The 18,741-nt window shown below is 40.5% G+C and overlaps 1 protein-coding gene across 2 annotated transcripts; it reads left to right on the top strand.

Annotated features, from left to right (window-relative positions):
* The first annotated feature begins 483 nt into the window (after positions 1–483).
* On the top strand, positions 484–13,084 carry LOC146582628 (uncharacterized). Of its 2 annotated transcripts, none has more exons than XM_085245632.1 (6): positions 484–810; positions 9,158–9,275; positions 9,704–9,864; positions 10,727–10,913; positions 11,705–11,841; positions 11,935–13,084. In XM_085245632.1, the coding sequence occupies exons 1-6, from the start codon at positions 622–624 to the stop codon at positions 13,006–13,008; spliced, it is 1,866 nt and encodes a 621-aa protein (XP_085101758.1). In that variant the 5' UTR covers positions 484–621; the 3' UTR covers positions 13,009–13,084. The 2 variants fall into 2 exon arrangements, with proteins under 2 accessions (XP_085101758.1, XP_085101750.1); XM_085245624.1 differs by having other exon boundaries at positions 9,704–9,873.
* Positions 13,085–18,741: the final 5,657 nt, after the last annotated feature.

Genomic DNA, 18,741 nt, shown 5'->3' with positions numbered 1-18,741 from the left:
ACCGACACGAACATCTGAAGTCTTATAACACTGTAAACTTGAAAGAGGACGGCTTGTTTGTCACGTATACCTCTTACAATAGCTATCGCATCAGTGACAGCTCTGCTTTTGGACAATCTGGACTAGTTGAATGTTAATTAAAAGACCAGCGAGTCGCTCAGTGTACATGCAGTGTGGCTTAAGGACCCACCTTTAATGCAGAAAACGTTTTGTGCAACAGCTCTGAAACATCCACACTGTGTGCCAACTGTAAGAGTAAACACTTTACAACCTGGATTCACTCAATCACCTGTCTAATAACAGTCATACTAATCAAGCCATGAAAGTCTCACTAAATTAAAGTGCCTGTCATTATTTTCCACCATGTTAGTAGTTTGTCACGTTTGGTGTCAGTGACTCTCAGGTTTGGGCCTGATGCACAGATGCCTTCCAAGAACACTTGTGGTGCTTTTTTTTTTATTTTTTTTATAAAAGATATTTCCGTGCTTGCACATGTAGCACCTCTCTAAAGGAACTTCCTGTTTATGGCCAGTTGTATCCTGACTGAGATCCCAACCAGATCTGGACCTGTGAGCTGAGACCCTTTAACCCTGGAGGGGCAGGGAGAAAGGCGGGGAGAAAATGCGGTGCACTACCCTCACCACCCTGCTGGTGGGAGTCATGTTGTACCTGGTGATGGGAGCGTTTGTTTTTGTCACCCTGGAAAAGCCCACAGAGACCTTGGCACATGAAAAGCTGCTTGAAACCAAGAAAGAATTCCTCATGAAAAACTACTGCGTCACCGAGTCGGACTTTCACGAGCTTGTACAGGTATCAGTGGACACAGTACGTCACTATTATCCCACTCACACTCTGAAGCAGCTTTAAAATATGGTTTATTTACGGTGGCCCTGAGAGGCCAAATGGACTGCAACTTAAGTAAACACCAGCAATAAGAAAAATGCTGCAAAAGCTCACAAAAAACAACGGAATTAGGAAAAACGGAAATAGGAAAAAACAAAACAGAAATATCTGGGGTCATATCACCTGTGTGGGATAGGTGGTCAAAGTAAGTAGCACTGAAGTATTTATATTTTTTAGGCTTACTCGATTTGTTTCCATGTAAATGAAGTTATGTCAGCACAGTTGAGCTGTTTTAAAGTGCACACTGTATAACATTAGTGAGTAAATATTTAGAAGTGTGCCGTCAGAAGGCCGAAGCTTCCAGTCTGTATTAGATTAACAGCAAATTAAAGATGCTGAATGTAAATGTAAATAACCAAATTGCTGTAGTAACATTATCGCTCAAACCAGATGGGCTTTTGTAACTTGAATGTTTTAATTTGAAATTGAGCTTCACAAAGTCTGAATTCGAGTGGAACATAATCCTCCAGACTACATGTATTTTTCTTAATCTCACATTAAACAAGGTGTTGAAACACGTCCTTTTAACAATCTTTTTTCTGATTGGCTGTCCCTTGGACAGAAGGGAAACAGAAGGTTTGAACAGCAGGATATATGGGGTGCAACAATACTCTATCGATATTGAACCGTTTGATACAGTGCTTTCGGTTCGGTATGCATATGTATCGAACAATACAAAATTTTTTATTTTATCAACTTTTCTTCTGACGATGCTGTCTGTGTTGAGCGCTCAGTGGATCTGCGTGACTACTCCGCCTAGGCTGCACTGTCGAGCACAGATCCACTGAGCAGAGCGCAAGCTAGCGAGACAGAACTGCCTCAACGCTACCCGAAATTGAACCTCCACCACCCTCATTCAGATCTGGCGTTTGGAACTAGAGCAGGGCGATATGGCCAAAAATATTTATCACGATATATATTTGAAAATTTGCGATAACGATATAACCGACGATATAATTGATGCGAGACAAAATACAACTCCACAACATTACTAGCGCAAAAAGACAACCTTCCATTTATTTTCACTTAAACAAGAAGCTGGTTTTTATGTACTAGAGATGGACCGATCCGATATTACGTATCGGTATCGGTCCGATACTGACCTAAATTACTGGATCGGATATCGGAGAAAAATTAAAAATGTAATCCGATCCATTAAATATCACGAAAGCACCTCACAAAACTTGCAACACGCCGTAACTCGCCTCAGAACGTTAGCACGTCAGAGCAGTATGCATCACGTGATAGAGAGGCTGTGGCATGCGGGACCTGTCGGTGGTCTGGATAGCATGTGGAGCTTCGCTAGCTACCCGGCATTTCATCTCCGACAAAGTTATCCCCGAGAGAAGTAAAGCAAGTGTGTAAGTCCATCTCTGAATGTTTGTAAAGCATTCCTGCGTTAAGCTTAACAAGCGATATATGGAGCGACTGCCTCTTCTTGCTGCTACTTCAATCATGAAACTGATCAATGATCAGCTGATCGGCTTTTCTGTCGCGAGTCCGTGTCTCTTGTTTGCTTTTGGCCCACTTTGCACCAGAAAGAGCAAACCAGCAGCTGAACAACAGCAGCACATTTAAGCTTGATCAGCTGTTGTTAGAATTTATTTAATATTACTTTCTACTCGAGGATCTTTTCTACGTAGCTGACGCTGGTAGCTGTGCAGGGGCGGATCTAGCAAAGTTTAGCCAGGGGGGCCGATAGGGCATTAACAGGGAAAAGGGGGCACAAAGACATACTTTTCTTTCTTATTCTCATTTAAAATGTCTTGTTTTTAATAATTAATTATCTGACACCCAAAGTTTTAATTTGATGTAAAATGAATAGAAGTCAATTACTGTATATAGTAACTATTAAGTCTAATATACCCTAGTAAGCTATAGTACTTTTTCCTTTGGGAAGGTACCATCTGTGCAGTCTGCAATTTTGTTGAAGAAAGATGTTGAATCTATTTAATATTTCTTGAAAAATAATTGATTTCTGTGCATTTTTTTTCACACTGCATCAAATTAAGGTTGATTACGTCGATTAAGCATCATGAGGTGGAGCGTGAGGGGTGGTTCCCTATTTTTTATTTATTTATTTTTGTTGTTGCTGGGAGTTGGAACCCTATTAGTTAGGTTGCTTAATATTTATGCTAAGTACTCTTTAAAATACCAGAATAGGGAGGATGGTGTAGGTTTAAGTTTATTAGATTGATCAGTATTGCTGAACTATGAAATATTCTCTTTTGCATACAGGTATAACAGAATAGCTTTAGTGTAGTTGTTGTTTTAAACTTGAGTATGAACTTATACAAAATGCAGCAAGATATTTAAAAAACAGTTTTGTTGATTAAAAAACACTATATCGGATTCATATCGGTATCGGCAGATATCCAAATTTATGATATCGGTATTGGTATCGGACATAAAAAAGTGGTATCGTGCCATCTCTATTATGTACATTAAAGCTTTATAAAAATGTAACAGTGCAAATGCAAATTCCTTGCTGAAAGTTTAACCAAAAGGCATTTCCAGTAGAAATGGGCTGACATATCCTGAGCATAACATGTATAATATCCACTGAAGTTAAAAAGAGGTGCTTTGCAACATTAAACTGCAGTGTGCATTACGCATTTTTCGGACCATAAGGTGCACGGGATTATAAGGCACATTACAAGCGAAACAAACCATTCAGATAAATCAAACTTTATTAAACTCATTCTTCTTGCTTCCTCCACTTCTGTACCATTGATTCATTAATGTTGAATTCTCTGGCAGCTGCTCTATTCCCATGTTGCTGCAGTATATTAATGACTAACCTCGTATTGTGGATGGATTATCTCAGTTGTTCTCCTGACTGAAGTTTGGTCCGTTTACAGCATCCTGCCATGCGATTGCATTTGTCTCTAACCATGAAGAACCTTCACGTTAACTTTTATAAGTGGAAAAGTGTTAGTGTTCATCCTCCAGCTTCACTGTTTATGTTATGCTAACATAGCTGTGTCGCTAGCGATCACGTAGCACATCATTATATATCAGCTAGCCCAACTTCAGTAACCCTGCAAACGTCGCTGCTGTTTAGTTTCCTGTCTTCATTTATGTTGGAAGTGATAGCAAAGCTGTGCGTTTGATTTTTTTCAGAAATCTCTCAGTCAGAACATGCAATATCATGCTTAGGTAACTAGCGAAACTAGCGAGCTAACTTCCGCTAGCTTCCTGCTAACTTCTAACTCCGTTAAATGTAATAACTTTTGTTTTCATGGATGCCTGGAAGTTAAACTTTATAGTTACACCTGGTAAAGCAGCAATGCTGATCGTTTTATTAAAGATGAAAGAATTTAGACAGTTTTTAACTCTAAGTGATGCTGCAGTGTTGTTTGACCTGAAGTATACGGAGTTTAGGACCCAGATTACTCCCAGATTTAAGAGCATCTTAGTCTGACAAATATGACAATAACAACGGCTGCTTGCATGTTCTGCAAAAAAATGTGCTTTGTTGTGTATCTGACAGACAAACACCAAACCAGTTCCACATCACGGAAGTTACACCATTTTTACAAACCAATTCTGGTTCATCTGTTTCACTCAACAATCGGCCATGTGCGTATGAAAACAAAGGCACTGCGCATGCGCGTTTTACTCCCATTCTATCGCGATATTTCATTTTCCTATCGTTGCCTAACATTATACCGGTATTACCGTGAACGGTATAATATGGCCCAGCCCTATTTGGAACTATCTCGGTTTTCATGTGAAGCATGACCCTGATGGTAAGCGCCTCATGGACAAAAGTAAAACAGTATGTCGGATGTGCCACGCAATGCTCAATTGGTGGGAACTAGTGCGTTAGCCAGTTAGCTCGTTAAGGTGTTGACGCCATCCAGCCCCACGCACGGGGCCATCTGCGGAGATTTGCCTTATTATGGCGTTAATGTCATGTTTATTTATATATATATATATATATATATATATATATATATATATATATATATATATATATATATATAATATATATATATATATATATATATATATATATATATATATATTAGAGATGGCACGATACCACTTTTTTATGTCCGATACCGATATCATAAATTTGGATATCTGCCGATACCGATATGAATCCGATATAGTGTTTTTTTTAATCAACAAAACTGTTTTTTAAAATATCTTGCTGCATTTTGTATAAGTTCATACTCAAGTTTAAAACAACAACTACACTAAAGCTATTCTGTTATACCTGTATGCAAAAGAGAATATTTCATAGTTCAGCAATACTGATCAATCTAATAAACTTAAACCTACACCATCCTCCCTATTCTGGTATTTTAAAGAGTACTTAGCGTAAATATTAAGCAACCTAACTAATAGGGTTCCAACTCCCAGCAACAACAAAAATAAATAAATAAAAATAGGGAACCACCCCTCACGCGCCACCTCATGATGCTTAATCGACGTAATCAACCTTAATTTGATGCAGTGTGAAAAAAAATGCACAGAAATCAATTATTTTTCAAGAAATATTAAATAGATTCAACATCTTTCTTCAACAAAATTGCAGACTGCACAGATGGTACCTTCCCAAAGGAAAAAGTACTATAGCTTACTAGGGTATATATATTAGACTTAATAGTTACTATATACAGTAATTGACTTCTATTCATTTTACATCAAATTAAAACTTTGGGTGTCAAATAATTATTTATTAAAAGCTAGACATTTTAAATGAGAATAAGAAAGAAAAGTATGTCTTTGTGCCCCCTTTTCCCAGTTAATGCCCTATCGGCCCCCCTGGGTAAACTTTGCTATATCCGCCCCTGCACAGTTACCAGCCGTCAGCTACGTAGAAAAAGATCCTCGAGTAGAAAGTAATATTAAATAAATTGTAACAACAGCTTATCAAGCGTAAACGTGCTGCTGTTGTTCAGCCGCTGGTTTGCTCTTTCTGGCGCAAAGTGGACCAAAAACAAACAAGAGACACGGACTCGCGACAGAAAAGCCGATCAGCTGATCATTAGCAGTTTCACGATTGAAGTAGCAGCCGGAGAGCGAGAGGCAGTCGCTCGTTAAGCTTAACGTGGGAATGCTTTACAAACATTCAGAGATGGACTTACACACTTGCTTTACTTCTCTCGGGGATAACTTTGTCGGAGATGAAATGCCGGGTTGCTAGCGAAGCTCCAAATGCTATCCAGACCACCACAGGTCCGCATGCCACAGCTGCTCTATCACGTGATGCATACTGCTCCGACGTGCTAACGTTCTGAGGTGAGTTACGGTGTGTTGCAAGTTTTGTGAGGTGCTTTCGTGATATTTAATGGATCGGATTACCTTTTTTTATTTTTCTCCGATATCCGATCCAGTAATTTAGGTCAGTATCGGACCGATACGTAATATCGGATCGGTCCATCTCTAATATATATATAAAATATATATAAAATATATATATATATATATATATATATATATATATATATATATTAGGGGTGCAACGATACACAAAATTCACGGTTCGGTTCGATACTTTGGTGTCACGGTTCGATATTTTTTCGATACAAAAAAAATGTTCATGCCTTTTTAATTTGTCATTTATTAAAATTATAAATATATATTTTAACTCAAAAGTACAGTTTTTTAAATTTAACCCTAACCCTTGTGCGTGTTTTTTATTTTGACAGCGAATGCGCACCTGCAGACCACTTATGTGCAGCCCTGGTTATTTAGCTTGTCATATTGCAGCCACAGAAATTATTTTGTCCATGAAACCATAAAGCTGCACTTTCTTTTTGCCTTATAGTCTGATTTGTCATAACTTCTCCGTTTTGTGGTAAGCTTTTCTTTGGCTGTCACTTCTTCACCCTGACCTGTCTTATTTGGCTCAGCAGAACTAAAATATATATCTGTCTGTGAAGGTTCTCAGTCATCCAGGTCATCGTAGTCAAATATAAATCCTGCTGCTTTTACACACGCACTCACATAAGCTCAGCGATTCTCTGCACGATCAACCTCTCACATGTTTAAGCTGCGGGAGATTTCACTTGTCATGTTTGCATAGTGAGCTAACGATTAATAAGACGATGTCAGAGGAATTGGTGCACAAATTATCATCACTCACAGATCAGTGCTGTCGCTCTCTATACACAGTTCGCACGATTGCAAAGTGAAAGCAAAAAAACAAGCGCAAATTCAAACGCGATTTCAATATGTCACATATTGACAGTGGCTCACCGATGCCAATGACATAATTACCCAGCTACATTTCTGAAAGAATGCAAAAGCATTGACATATATTTTTCCTTCTTACAATAGCCCGACGGGCAGGGAAGAGATAGATTTTGGTAGCCCGACTGAAAAAATCGCTAGCCCCAGGACGTCAGGCTAGCGATATTGCAAGCCCTGTATCTGATTGAGGAATCATGCATCTTTGGAAAAGAGAGTTTATTACAGAGAAATGTCTCTTTCCAAAATAAAAGCTATACTATCCGCTTCTTCTGGGTTATATTCTCAGCAGCATAAGGAGAATCATGTGCTAACAGCTGTCTAAATGACTCGGCTAAAGTTAGTAGCATGCTTGTTGTTTTGGTCTTTGCACTAGGATGATGTCTGCGTAAATGTGCAGTCATATTCGTTGTGTTCCCACTAGTGCTTTCAGGTTAATCTCGTTGAAATGACCTTAACACCACAACATGGCAAATCTCCGTTAACGAGCTACCGCCGATCGCCCCGTGCATGGGGCTAGACGGCCAACACGTTAACGAGCTAACTGCGCTAACACACTAGTTCCCACCCATGTAATTGAGCATTGCATGGCACATCCAACATACTGTTTTACTTTAGTCCATGACTCGCTTACCTTCAGGGTCATACGTCACATGAAAACCAAAATAATTCCAAACGCCAGATCTGAATGAGGGTGGGGGAGGTGCCCTGCGCTCTTCCTTCTGACGATGCTGTCTGTGTTGAGCGCTCAGTGGATCTGCGCTCGACAGTGCAGCCTAGGCGGAGTAGTCGAACGCAGATTCACTGAGCGCTCCACACAGACAGCATCGTCAGAAGGAAAGTTGATAAAATAAATTACAAATGTTGTATTGTTCGATACTTTGGTGACACTTTGGTGTCACGGTTTTTTCGATACAAAAAAAATGTTCATGCCTTTTTAATTTGTCATTTATTAAAATTATAAATATATATTTTAACTCAAAAGTACATTTTTTAAATTTAATGTTGCTGAAACAACAAAATAATAAAAAAAAAAATCTGATTGAGGAATCACTCATCTTTGGAAAAGAGTTTATTACAGAGAAATGGCTCTTTCCAAAATAAAAGCTATACTATACGCTTCTTCTGGGGTATATTCTCAGCAGCATATTAAACATATCAGGTCCCCATAAGGAGAATCATGTGCTAACGGCTGTCTAAATGACTCGGGTAAAGTTTGTACCATGCGTGCTTGTTGTTTTTGTTGGCTTCCACTTGTCTTTGCACTAGGATGCTGTCGGAGTAAATGTGCAGTCATATTCGTTGTGTTCCCACTAGTGCTGTCAGCGTTAATCTTGTTGAAATGACGTTAACGCCACAACACGGCAAATCTTCGTTAACGCTCGGATTGCCCCGTGCGTGGGGCTGGACGGCCAACATGTTAACGAGCTAACTGCGCTAACACACTAGTTCCCACCCATGTAATTGAGCATTGCATGGCACATCCAACATACTGTTTTACTTTAGTCCATGACGCGCTTACCTTCAGGGTCATACGTCACATGAAAACCAAAATAGTTCCAAACGCCAGATCTGAATGAGGGTGGGGGAGGTTCAATTTGCTTAACTTCTGTCTCGCTAGCTTGCCCTGCGCTCAACACAGACAGCATTGTCAGAAGGAAAGTTGATAAAATAAATTAAAAAATTTGTATTGTTCGATACATATGCGTACCGAACCGAAAGCACTGTATCGAACGGTTCAATATCGATACGAGTATCGTTGCACCCCTAATAAATAAATAAATAAATAAATATATATATATACACACACACACACACACACACACACACACACACACACACACACCTCTCAGGCCAAGGTATTCTGTAGCACAGAGATATTCTCTTTAAGTTCCTACTGTTTACCACGTGCTGCTTTTATTTTCCAGATTTTACTTAATATCGTTCTTTATGTACGCTACGAGGTCCATGCATTATAAATACACCCATAATGTTAGTAAATAAAATGAACAAATAGATAAAACTTGGATGAAAAATTAAATTCCTTCAGGGTTTGATGTCTGCAGTCGAGGCAGGCCTGAATGTGAGCAGAGTTCCTGCCAACTTGACCACTCGCTGGGACATCGCGTCTGCCTGCTTCTTCTGTGGCACCATCATCACCACCATAGGTAAGTGACAGAGCTCACCTGCAGGGAAACATTGCTCTCTGAGTGACAAAATGATCCACCTGATGCACTGTTGAGATTCTCTTTTCTGAGAAAGTGTTACCTGCATTATTTTCACTGAAGCATTTAAATGTAGTTTGGTATCTAAATTTGCAAGGATTTAGCCTGCAGGTGTTTTTATGGCTTGATAAATGTCACACTAGAGCTTATTTATGTCCTTGTTTCAAAGACACGCTACTTAAAATGTGATCAAACTGTAGCTTTATTTTTCTGGTCAACAAAGTATTCATAAATTGTAGAGTCACAGCTGATGAATATTTTCTAATACGCCCTACTAATTAAAATAATTACACAAGGTCCCTCTTTAAATTGTTTGTGCATGTCAGCTTTTATAACTAGCGTCATGTCTTTTTGATTAATCCTTCAAACAGGCTTTGGGAACCTCTCACCTCGGACGCCTTACGGCCAGTTGTTCTGCGTGTGCTACGCTTTGGTTGGCATCCCCATGTTTGGCATACTTCTCGCTGGAGTGGGCGACCACATGGGCACGGTGCTGCGGAGAGCTGTGGCCAAGATTGAGACCCTCTTCCTGGTGAGAATGGTCTGTCCTGCCCATCAGCCAAAACTTAGGAGTAAACAGCTTTAAACCTACAAGGCACAGACTTCTTATCAGTGCTCTACGCAGTAAACTGTTTGGTTCTCTCTAAGTTGCAAGTTAGAACCATGCAAGAACCAAATGTCTGGGCTCAGCCTTACAGATAAAGTGAAGAGCTTGGTCACTTGGTAGAAGCTCAGAATAGAGTCCTTAACATCGAAAGGAGCCAGTTTGGGCATCTGATTTTGGCAGCTCCTAAATGAGCTGCTTTGTACATGTCCGACTAGGCAGGGAACCCAGGCAGAGATTATGTTTGTCAGTTGGGCTGCAGAGTCCTACCAGAAAAGCTGAACTACTAAATAAAGCTGTTCTTGGAACCTTATTTCTCCACAAAAAATAAAATAAAAATCACAAAAACTGTCTTTGTAAGTGAATTTTCATATAAAACCCGCATTAGAGTCAGATCAGCTGAATCAGCACTTTAGCCACAGCTTAGAGCAACCGGACAGCAGCCTTATTCAAGAGTATCATGGTCACCATAGTCAAGTCATGTTGTACTTGTTTATTCTTTCAGGACTTTTCAAACAGATGGGTATTAAAGCTGCCCCACTGTTACATCTTCAGTCCATGACTTTAGTATAAAGAAAGAAAATAATCCTGAGATGCAGACATGTGATGAAGATGCCAGTGTGGACCAATAAAAAGCTGACAAATCTCAACATTCAGCCTGAATCCAGACAATTCTTTTTCCTTTTTGGTTTGATCTAGTTTAATTCTTGCACTTTTTTGTTACATGTATAGCTGTGTTGATCTTGATTTATTCTGCATCTGTATTGGCTTCTATCTTTCTCTCTGATAGAAACGCAAGGTCAGGCCCACGACTGTGCGTGTCACCTCAGCAGTTCTCTCCATCCTAATTGGCTGTCTGATCTTCCTCGCTGTGCCGACAGTCGTGTTTCAGAAAGTGGAAAACTGGAAGTTCTTGGAGTCGCTCTATTTTGTGGTCATCACGCTTACCACTGTTGGCTTTGGAGACTATGTACCAGGTACAGACCAAACACACACACATTTTAATCAATATGGACAACAAGTTGATGGTTGTTCGTTTTTTTACCTGGTGAAGTTGTAGCAACATACGCTGAACATGTAACCTGGTCTAGAGCAGATTATGTTCAGTGTTTCAGTTTAATGGTGGTGTTATGGGCATTTTCACAGATCCTTTTCCAAATGACAGTCTGTAAGTGTGATCCTCTGCTGAGGGAGTGCTTTTTAGCCCTCTGCCTTGAAAGTCTGATGGGGTATTCTCGTCACCTGGGCGGTGTGGACACCCAAGTTTGTGAATGCGATACCTCAAGTTAGATGATGTAGGCATTTCAAATTGATATCATAGTTGTATTGACGGAACAAATTTGAATAACAGGGCAAGTTTTCTGAAAAAAATGTGAATGCAATAACTTCAGAACGCCGCGACCTAGGCACCTCCGTGCCCTTTTATATGAAACCTCTAATTAACACAAATATGAATTGTTTTCTGCTCTTTTCTTCGTTATTCTCATGATAAACTGCATATATTTGGGTTGTGGTCTGTTTCTGTCAGAGGTCAAACAGCCTGAACATATCACTCACTCACAATTTATATGACATTTATATACAAATAACCCAAAAACGAGGTTTATCTATCCACCCACAAAGTTACAGCTGTAGTCTTCCCCCCGCTGAGGTTTAATTAATGATGAATGGTCAACTTTGTACAGGACTGCCTCTTTCTGTCATTTCTGTTCTGTGAGGTTCACTGGAACATCACATTAAAAATTAAATCAACTTTCTCTGCATGGAGTTGGAGGTACTGAAGACAACAGCTTCTTCAAGCTTCTGGTGTTGTTGTGGATCGTGTTTGGTCTTGCCTACTTTGCCTCCATCCTCACCATGATAGGCAACTGGCTGAGGGTGCTGTCTAAAAGGACTCGTGCTGAGGTGGGAGACTCCAGAAATGTTATCTGAGAGACACCTAAACTTGTGTCAGTTCTTCTATGTTGTAAAGCTAATGTTAACCTGTGTCCCTGTCAGATGGAGGAGCTGAGGGCCCACGCAACAGACTGGACGCAGAGCATGTCCAAGGATTTCCGCATCCCAAATCCTCTGGAATTTAATGACCCCTTCCTCCTGCAGCGGCGGCGCTGGAAACGTAGCGAGCGCCGACGCATCCGCCGGGGAGCCCAGGGTACACTGGGATACTGGGTGCGAGGGGGACCTGAGAATGGACATCTGTCAAGTCACTGGGCTGGCCTGTCGAGCTCCATGAGTGAACTGCAGGACAATTCGTCCGGGGTGAGGGGAACTAACTCAAAGGCACAGGTGAGTGCAGCTGGAGGGGGAACGGTCCCCATATCAGCAGCAGGGTACAGGGCTGACCCTGCTGGGGTTCTGCAAGGGCAGGGCAGGTCATTTCCTCACCACCTGTCCCGCTCATTCTCCGTCCCCGTAACCCGCTCCGGTTCACAGCTGGATGTTGTAGGGGCACGTATGCAGGAAGGGTCACTCTCCGGATCAGAGTCTGCATTCGACTCCAGGTCAGATGGCTCCTCAGTCTCCTTCTCCTACATGGCACCCCACAAGTTCCAGCCGTGCCAAACCATCGGCAGCATGGAGGAGGGATCAGTAAGACTCGCACATATGGACACATCAGAGAGGAAAGATGAACTGATTCCAGCAGAGAACTATGAATCTGCACCAAACAATAGCCACAATCAGGCACCTGACCCTAGTCCTTCTTCTCGCTCTTCCCCTGTGCCCACATCCCTACCCGAAGTCCTCCTTCCCTCCCCTGACATCACCACAGCCCCCTCACCAAGCTGCCAGCTGCTCGACTTCTTCGGCGAGAACTTGGCGTACATTGACGAGTCCTCAGACACCCTGAGCGACCGCCCCCAGTCCACGAGCGAGGAGAAGAGGAGACGGCCCCGAAAGCCTAAGAAGAAGAGCATGAGGAGACAGCTATCACACAGGTGGAGCTCGCTGCAGGTGAGGAGGCCCAGCAGTGACATGCAGCCACCATCCCATCCTCCAACACCACCTCCAGCATCCTCTCTTTCAGACCTGTCTCTACCTGAGAACCAGACAGATGCAGCTCCTGCACTCTGACAAAAACCAGATGTGGCAGCCGACATCACAGCTGTGGTTCTACACTGCTGCTAGCTAGAAGAAACACGCCTCATGAATGCAGCTGTTGTTCTGGGGGTTTTTTCTTTTCTTTTTTTTGGTGTTTATAGTTAGCCTCACAAAACCACCTCACCAATATTGCTTTGTTTCTTTTGTGTGACTAAAACGATATAAGATGGGTTTGAGTTTCCAGGACGCTCTGACAAAGAGATAAATCTGCCTTTCAGTGAGGCTAATCGTGCAACTTTAAGTGGACCGCTCCTCTCATAAACAAGGTTCGGGACTGAGTGAGTCACATCATTACCAAGATGTCATTAAACATAATTATCTGCTTTGTTTTGAGCTGCTGAGCTCAGTGGATTCTCGGCACTGACTTGACATTAAATCTGAGATTTAATCTGGCTTTGTGAGGCTAACTTTTGAGGAGCGACTATAAGCTTTAAATTCAGTGCAGGGTTTACACACAGCAATTTACAGAAGCTGTCGGCTGCCTCGCCTGAAAAAAAACCCACTTCCGTTAACATAAGAAAAAAATCTTTTTATGAAATGCAGCCTTAAAAGGGAAAGACATCCGGGGATGTGTTTTGAACAGTAAACGACATGTATTTAAAGTGTGTGAGGTCGTCATGTGCTAACTAAATTGATCAAAAGACAAGATGCGCCAGGATCTGGGTGGCTTACCACCACAAAAATTCCCGGGTGAAAACCCTGCCGTGGGTGGAAAACCAAAACCACAACAACAGCGCATCCGATTCAGAGCACGGCAGGGCCATTACTCTTCATCAGAACTGCACCATTGCACCATGGTGTGCTGTCATTCAGGTCCTTAAGTTGTCAGTCGTTTTAGGGATGATGGAAAGTGACTACTAAAGGATCAGAAAATCAGATGATTAAACCTGATACAGTCACACCAAAGTTATTTAAGTTAAGTTTGTGCTGCGTACCAACTTTGCAATCAAGTGTCCTTAAATCACTGTTGGTAATATTCTGCTTGTGTCCACTTTTCCACTTAACAGCTACAGTTTTTAGGTTTAATTCTTTTTCTGAACAATAACAAGTTTTATATCCTGTGTAATAACCTTTCATGTCCCATTTTTTTGCCAGTTGATATCTCAGATGTATCTTACAGTGACGCATTAAAGAGACCTTTATTACACACTGTTACCAGACATTAAGTCTTTATCCTGTAACTGTGGAGTTTTCTTTCACTTTTAATGTCACTAAACTTTTTACACTTGGGTCTTCTACTTTATTAATCACAAATATGCAAATTAGAACATGTATTAATAAAACACTTAGTGGTTTAACACTAAAAGCCTCACAGGGACCCAGAGTGTGTTTTGGTGTCTGAAAGCGAAAGAGATAAACTCTACAGATTGCCTTTACATTGTGCAGTGCCTACATTGCTCATACGGTGATATATACCCAGTTTTTCATTCTTATTATCACCGTGGATATTAGAAGTAAATTTTTTCCATCCTGGCTTTTTTAGGTAGTGACAGGATGGTGAGATGATACGCAGCACATGGCTCTAGGCAGAATCACCACCCAGGCTACAGCAGTGAGGACACAGCCTCTGTACATATGTCAGGCAGGTGATCTATGGGCGTGCCGTAAAGTAGAAGTGCAGAAAAAAAAAAAGATCCATATTTTTATTCTTGGAATCTGTTAGAAGAGCTTCATATAATTCACAGATTAAAATTATCTTATCGATTTTAAACTGTGCTTTGGTGCAGAACCCTCAGTTCATCCACCGTCTGAAACAAATCAGTTTTAGTTCATCTTCCTTTAAGACGACTTTCTTCTGATTGACCGCAGCTCACAAACAAAAGGTTTGAATATCGGGTGGGTGGGGCTTCCGTGTTCACACCACGAGCTGTGTGCCTGAGATGCTCTCAATGATGTCATACAAAACAGAGAGCAGAAGAAAACTGAGAATGAGGTTTTACAGAGTTAGTTCTACAGTAAATACACTGACCTCATTATTTTAAACTTTGGTCATGATCAATATGAGCGTCCAATTTAATTTACGAAGGACTGTGTTTTTTAAACACTGCATTACATATGGACTGCGCTCTCATTCGCTTACATAATATATGTTAATTTCTTGTCTGTAAACCTCTAAAGGTTCATTATATTATATTCAGCACACGTTGCAGACAGAATAAGACGGGCACACAGTTGGCGCACTGTGCAGCAGCAGATGTGAAATGACCTGACCTGAAAGTCCTGAATGAACTCAGCTTTGGGTGAATGTGGGATAAATTGCCTCTTCCTGCTTACTCAGAAGCAGGAACTACTACACGAGGCTATCGTGGCATTTTGCCCTCCACCAGTGCCAAAATAAGTAACGGACAGAGTCTACACTCAAATTCAGGCTCCTACATATTCTGTCACTTGTTGACAGAAAGCTGGAAGTAGATGGCTCATAGTGGTGCGCTGACTATGAGCCATCAGCAGTAATGTCATTATGAGTCCTGAGTGAGGACGGATGCTTTTTTAAATTATTTATTACTTTTTCTTTTTGTACAATAAAATGAAGGTGGACAGCAAGGATATTATTGGGCTTTATGCTAAATATGTACATAACTAAACATTAATTATGCACAGCATTGTGCAAAAGCCTTGAACTATCCCTTTTTTCTTTATATTTTGCTTCCAAGGGCCTGACCATTTTCAGAGAATAATTGTTTTTTAAGGTACTTGGTGTTTTTCTGACAGGCTGCTATTAACATACTTTCTTCCCATGCCTCCAGCTGAGTTTATTAGAAATGCCAAAGATAACACAATTCGACAGGCGTAAGATGGGATTGTTACACCAGCAAGGTGATTCCAAAATATATCTCAGCAGTTTATCTTTGAGGAAAGAAAAAAGATTTTTCTATCTACAGCCGATAAACGGTATCTGAACGCCATATTCTTAAGAAACAAAAACAAACGAAAAAACTGGCACAGGACAAGCCTAAGCCTAGTTTTAGACTAAATACTTTTTAATTGTAAGTCTTTGTATTAGTTGAGGATTTGTTTTAATCCAACGGTGATAGTGTTGTGAAAGCTGTAGATTTAGTGATTACTTACAAGGGGAAAAAATAGCTACTAAAGCTTTTTTTCTGTTTTATAAAATGTGGCCCACTTCACAAAAAACTCCTGTTGTAATAAATATGACTCCCACAGTCAACACCAGACAGACTGAAAGTCGAACTGAGCCACCCTGCTGTGCAGTTATTGAAAGAAAGCACAGAAACGACGCCCTCGTCTGTTAAAAACCAGAACAGCCAGGCCTCTGTGGGTTTGGCCTTACAGCTGTTTTGTCCCAGCAGGGCCTCAAGTACAGCTCTGCTCTCCAAGTTTGACTGCTCGACGAATATGGCTTCAATAACGCCGAGGCCACAGATCGGTATCTTCTGTTTACTCCTGTGTCTCGTTGCCGCTCTGCTGCTTGTATAACTCTATATTTTGTGTTTATGGTGCCCTGTTGCCCCGAGAGCTGCGTTTTAATTTAACTGGCAGGAATAAATAGGAATGACTTCAATCTAAAGTCTCGTCCAGACCTGTCATGTGAGCTCAGACCATAAGGTGCTTGTGTGAATGAATTACTTTTTTAACAGGCTCTCTTACTTTTTGGTCAGCACGCGGAGGGTGAGCGAGCGTTTCCAGAGGCAGAACCATTAATCATGGCATATTTTGCTGCACGGAGGCAAAAATAGCAGAATATATGAATGTAGGGGTGTGCTGCACTCACACTCTTTTTCTATAGGTCAAAGGCAGGGTGTGTGCGTGTGTGTCTGTGGGTGTGTGTGGGCAGGGGTCGACATCCACAACAGACGTCCTTCTCAAGGACAGAGGGACTCAATGTGAGACGGAGCAAGGCGCTCTACCGTGGGATAAGTACAGGTTGGATTTAGCAAGGGGTAGTTAAGTGGAAAAGACTAACAGATGCTGGGGCTAGTTTACTCAGGGGGGAGGGAGGCTCACCACAGCTCGAGGACTGACACCCCAACACACACACACACACACACACACACACACACACACACACACACACACACAGAGCGAAGCTGTTTCTCACTGCTGCTCAGAAAAACAATTTTATTGTAATCCTCTAGAACAGTTTGTATCTCTTTAAGCTACTTTCACAGCTGGGATTTAAACCACACTGCATTAAAGGACATTAAAGGATCAGTTCACCAAAAACAGCTCCGTGCAGCAGCATCCAGCCATGCAGGCAGTTTTGGGTTTTAGATGCTTGCTTTTGAGAAACTGGATGAATCAAGGGCCTTTGACTGTGCGATAATTCATTTCTTACACTATATATCTATATTTATAAAGTGTAAATAAAAAAGCCAACTTCAGTTGGTTATTTTTTTTAATCTGATTAAACAGACTTCCAGCCTCTAGACAAATAAACAGCCTACTGAGCCAGAGAGTTGTGTGGGAGTAATGACACAAATTATAAATATAGCCTATATGTAGGCTAATAAACACATGGATGAATACACAGATTAAAGGAAAAAGCATTAGTGCTGTCAATGCTATTAATGCCTAACATTTAAACACATACAAAAAAAAAACAGACTTTTTAATTTATTTTTGCTCAAAAATATATTCTAATAAATTCTAATAAGAATGATTTCATTTTATTTTTCTTTATACTGTGAAGAGAGCAAATTAGCAAATCATTACAAGGACTGCTGCTGGGGAATTAATTATTAGGAAACTTCACCATTTTTTATGTTTTTTTTTTCATTGTGGCATTGAGCCTCTTACTTTTAACCCTATAACACCAAGTATGTCATATTTGATGAGATTTAGTAAGTTTTTCAGATGTCTGTATCATCAGTGTTATTCCCCCCTGAATAGAAACAAATTAAATAGCACAATAAATCTTTAATTACACAAAAAGTAGCAAATATTATACAAATGATATATATGTAAGTTAATATTTAATTTTTAATCAGACAGTTAAAAAATTAGAATTTTCTGGCAATTATTTCACAGGTCAGGCTTTAGAGGGTTATCGCTCACCACCCAAATGTCATGAAGATGCCACCTGACAACCTCCTCTGTACTCTTAATGATGCGTACAAATATACCTCACTATATATCAATAAAGATGAGGTTTGGCGACTATTAGAACAGGCTCTGGGTTTTCACTAACTTTTGATGCACACCTAGTCATTTTGTTCTGGAAACGGCCTGAAATATGACAGAAACCGTTCTGTTCAGGAACAAGAAACAAGGGTTAGCCCGGGTGTTTTAGGGGAATTTAAAGTAGATTTCACGTTATACAAAACGGTCACATTCATACTCTTGATGTATGATACCATTAATTTCCTTTCCAAACCGATACCAAGTAAAATTCATTGTGGCATCGACGATACTGATCTGATACTTTGTACAAAAAGTTAAAGTTAAAAAGTTAATTATAACTTCAAAATATTTACAGGACATCAGAATACTTGTTCTTATTGTTTAATTATAAAGAGTTATCATATAGAAATAAAAAACCTGACGTTGTGTGTTAATTGATGCTGTTTAAACACATAGATCTTGACATTAAACATGTATATACTTGCCTGGACATTTCAACAAAAACATTCAACATTCACACTTCCCCTCATTCACAGTAGTCCTGTGCCACATCACAAATTTTGGTATCAGTCCAATACCAAATAAATACAGGGCCAGAATTGCAGATATCAGTACCAATAATTT

Source organism: Mchenga conophoros, linkage group LG2, assembly GCF_057382185.1.
Source record: "Mchenga conophoros isolate Kocher_MC1m ecotype Shallow Benthic linkage group LG2, M_conophoros_male_GT1.1, whole genome shotgun sequence".
Taxonomy (NCBI): Eukaryota; Metazoa; Chordata; class Actinopteri; order Cichliformes; family Cichlidae; genus Mchenga; species Mchenga conophoros.
Note: the sequence above shows the minus strand (reverse complement) of the source record. Positions and strands in the feature narration are given on the sequence as shown.

Bases quoted from the DNA above. Each gene is read 5' to 3' on its own strand.
- LOC146582628 (XM_085245624.1), top strand. From the start codon at position 622: ATGCGGTGCACTACCCTCACCACCCTGCTGGTGGGAGTCATGTTGTAC. The intron at 10,914-11,704 runs GTACAGACCAAA...CTCTGCATGGAG, and splicing joins CTTTGGAGACTATGTACCAG to TTGGAGGTACTGAAGACAAC. The intron at 11,842-11,934 runs GTGGGAGACTCC...TGTCCCTGTCAG, and splicing joins CTAAAAGGACTCGTGCTGAG to ATGGAGGAGCTGAGGGCCCA.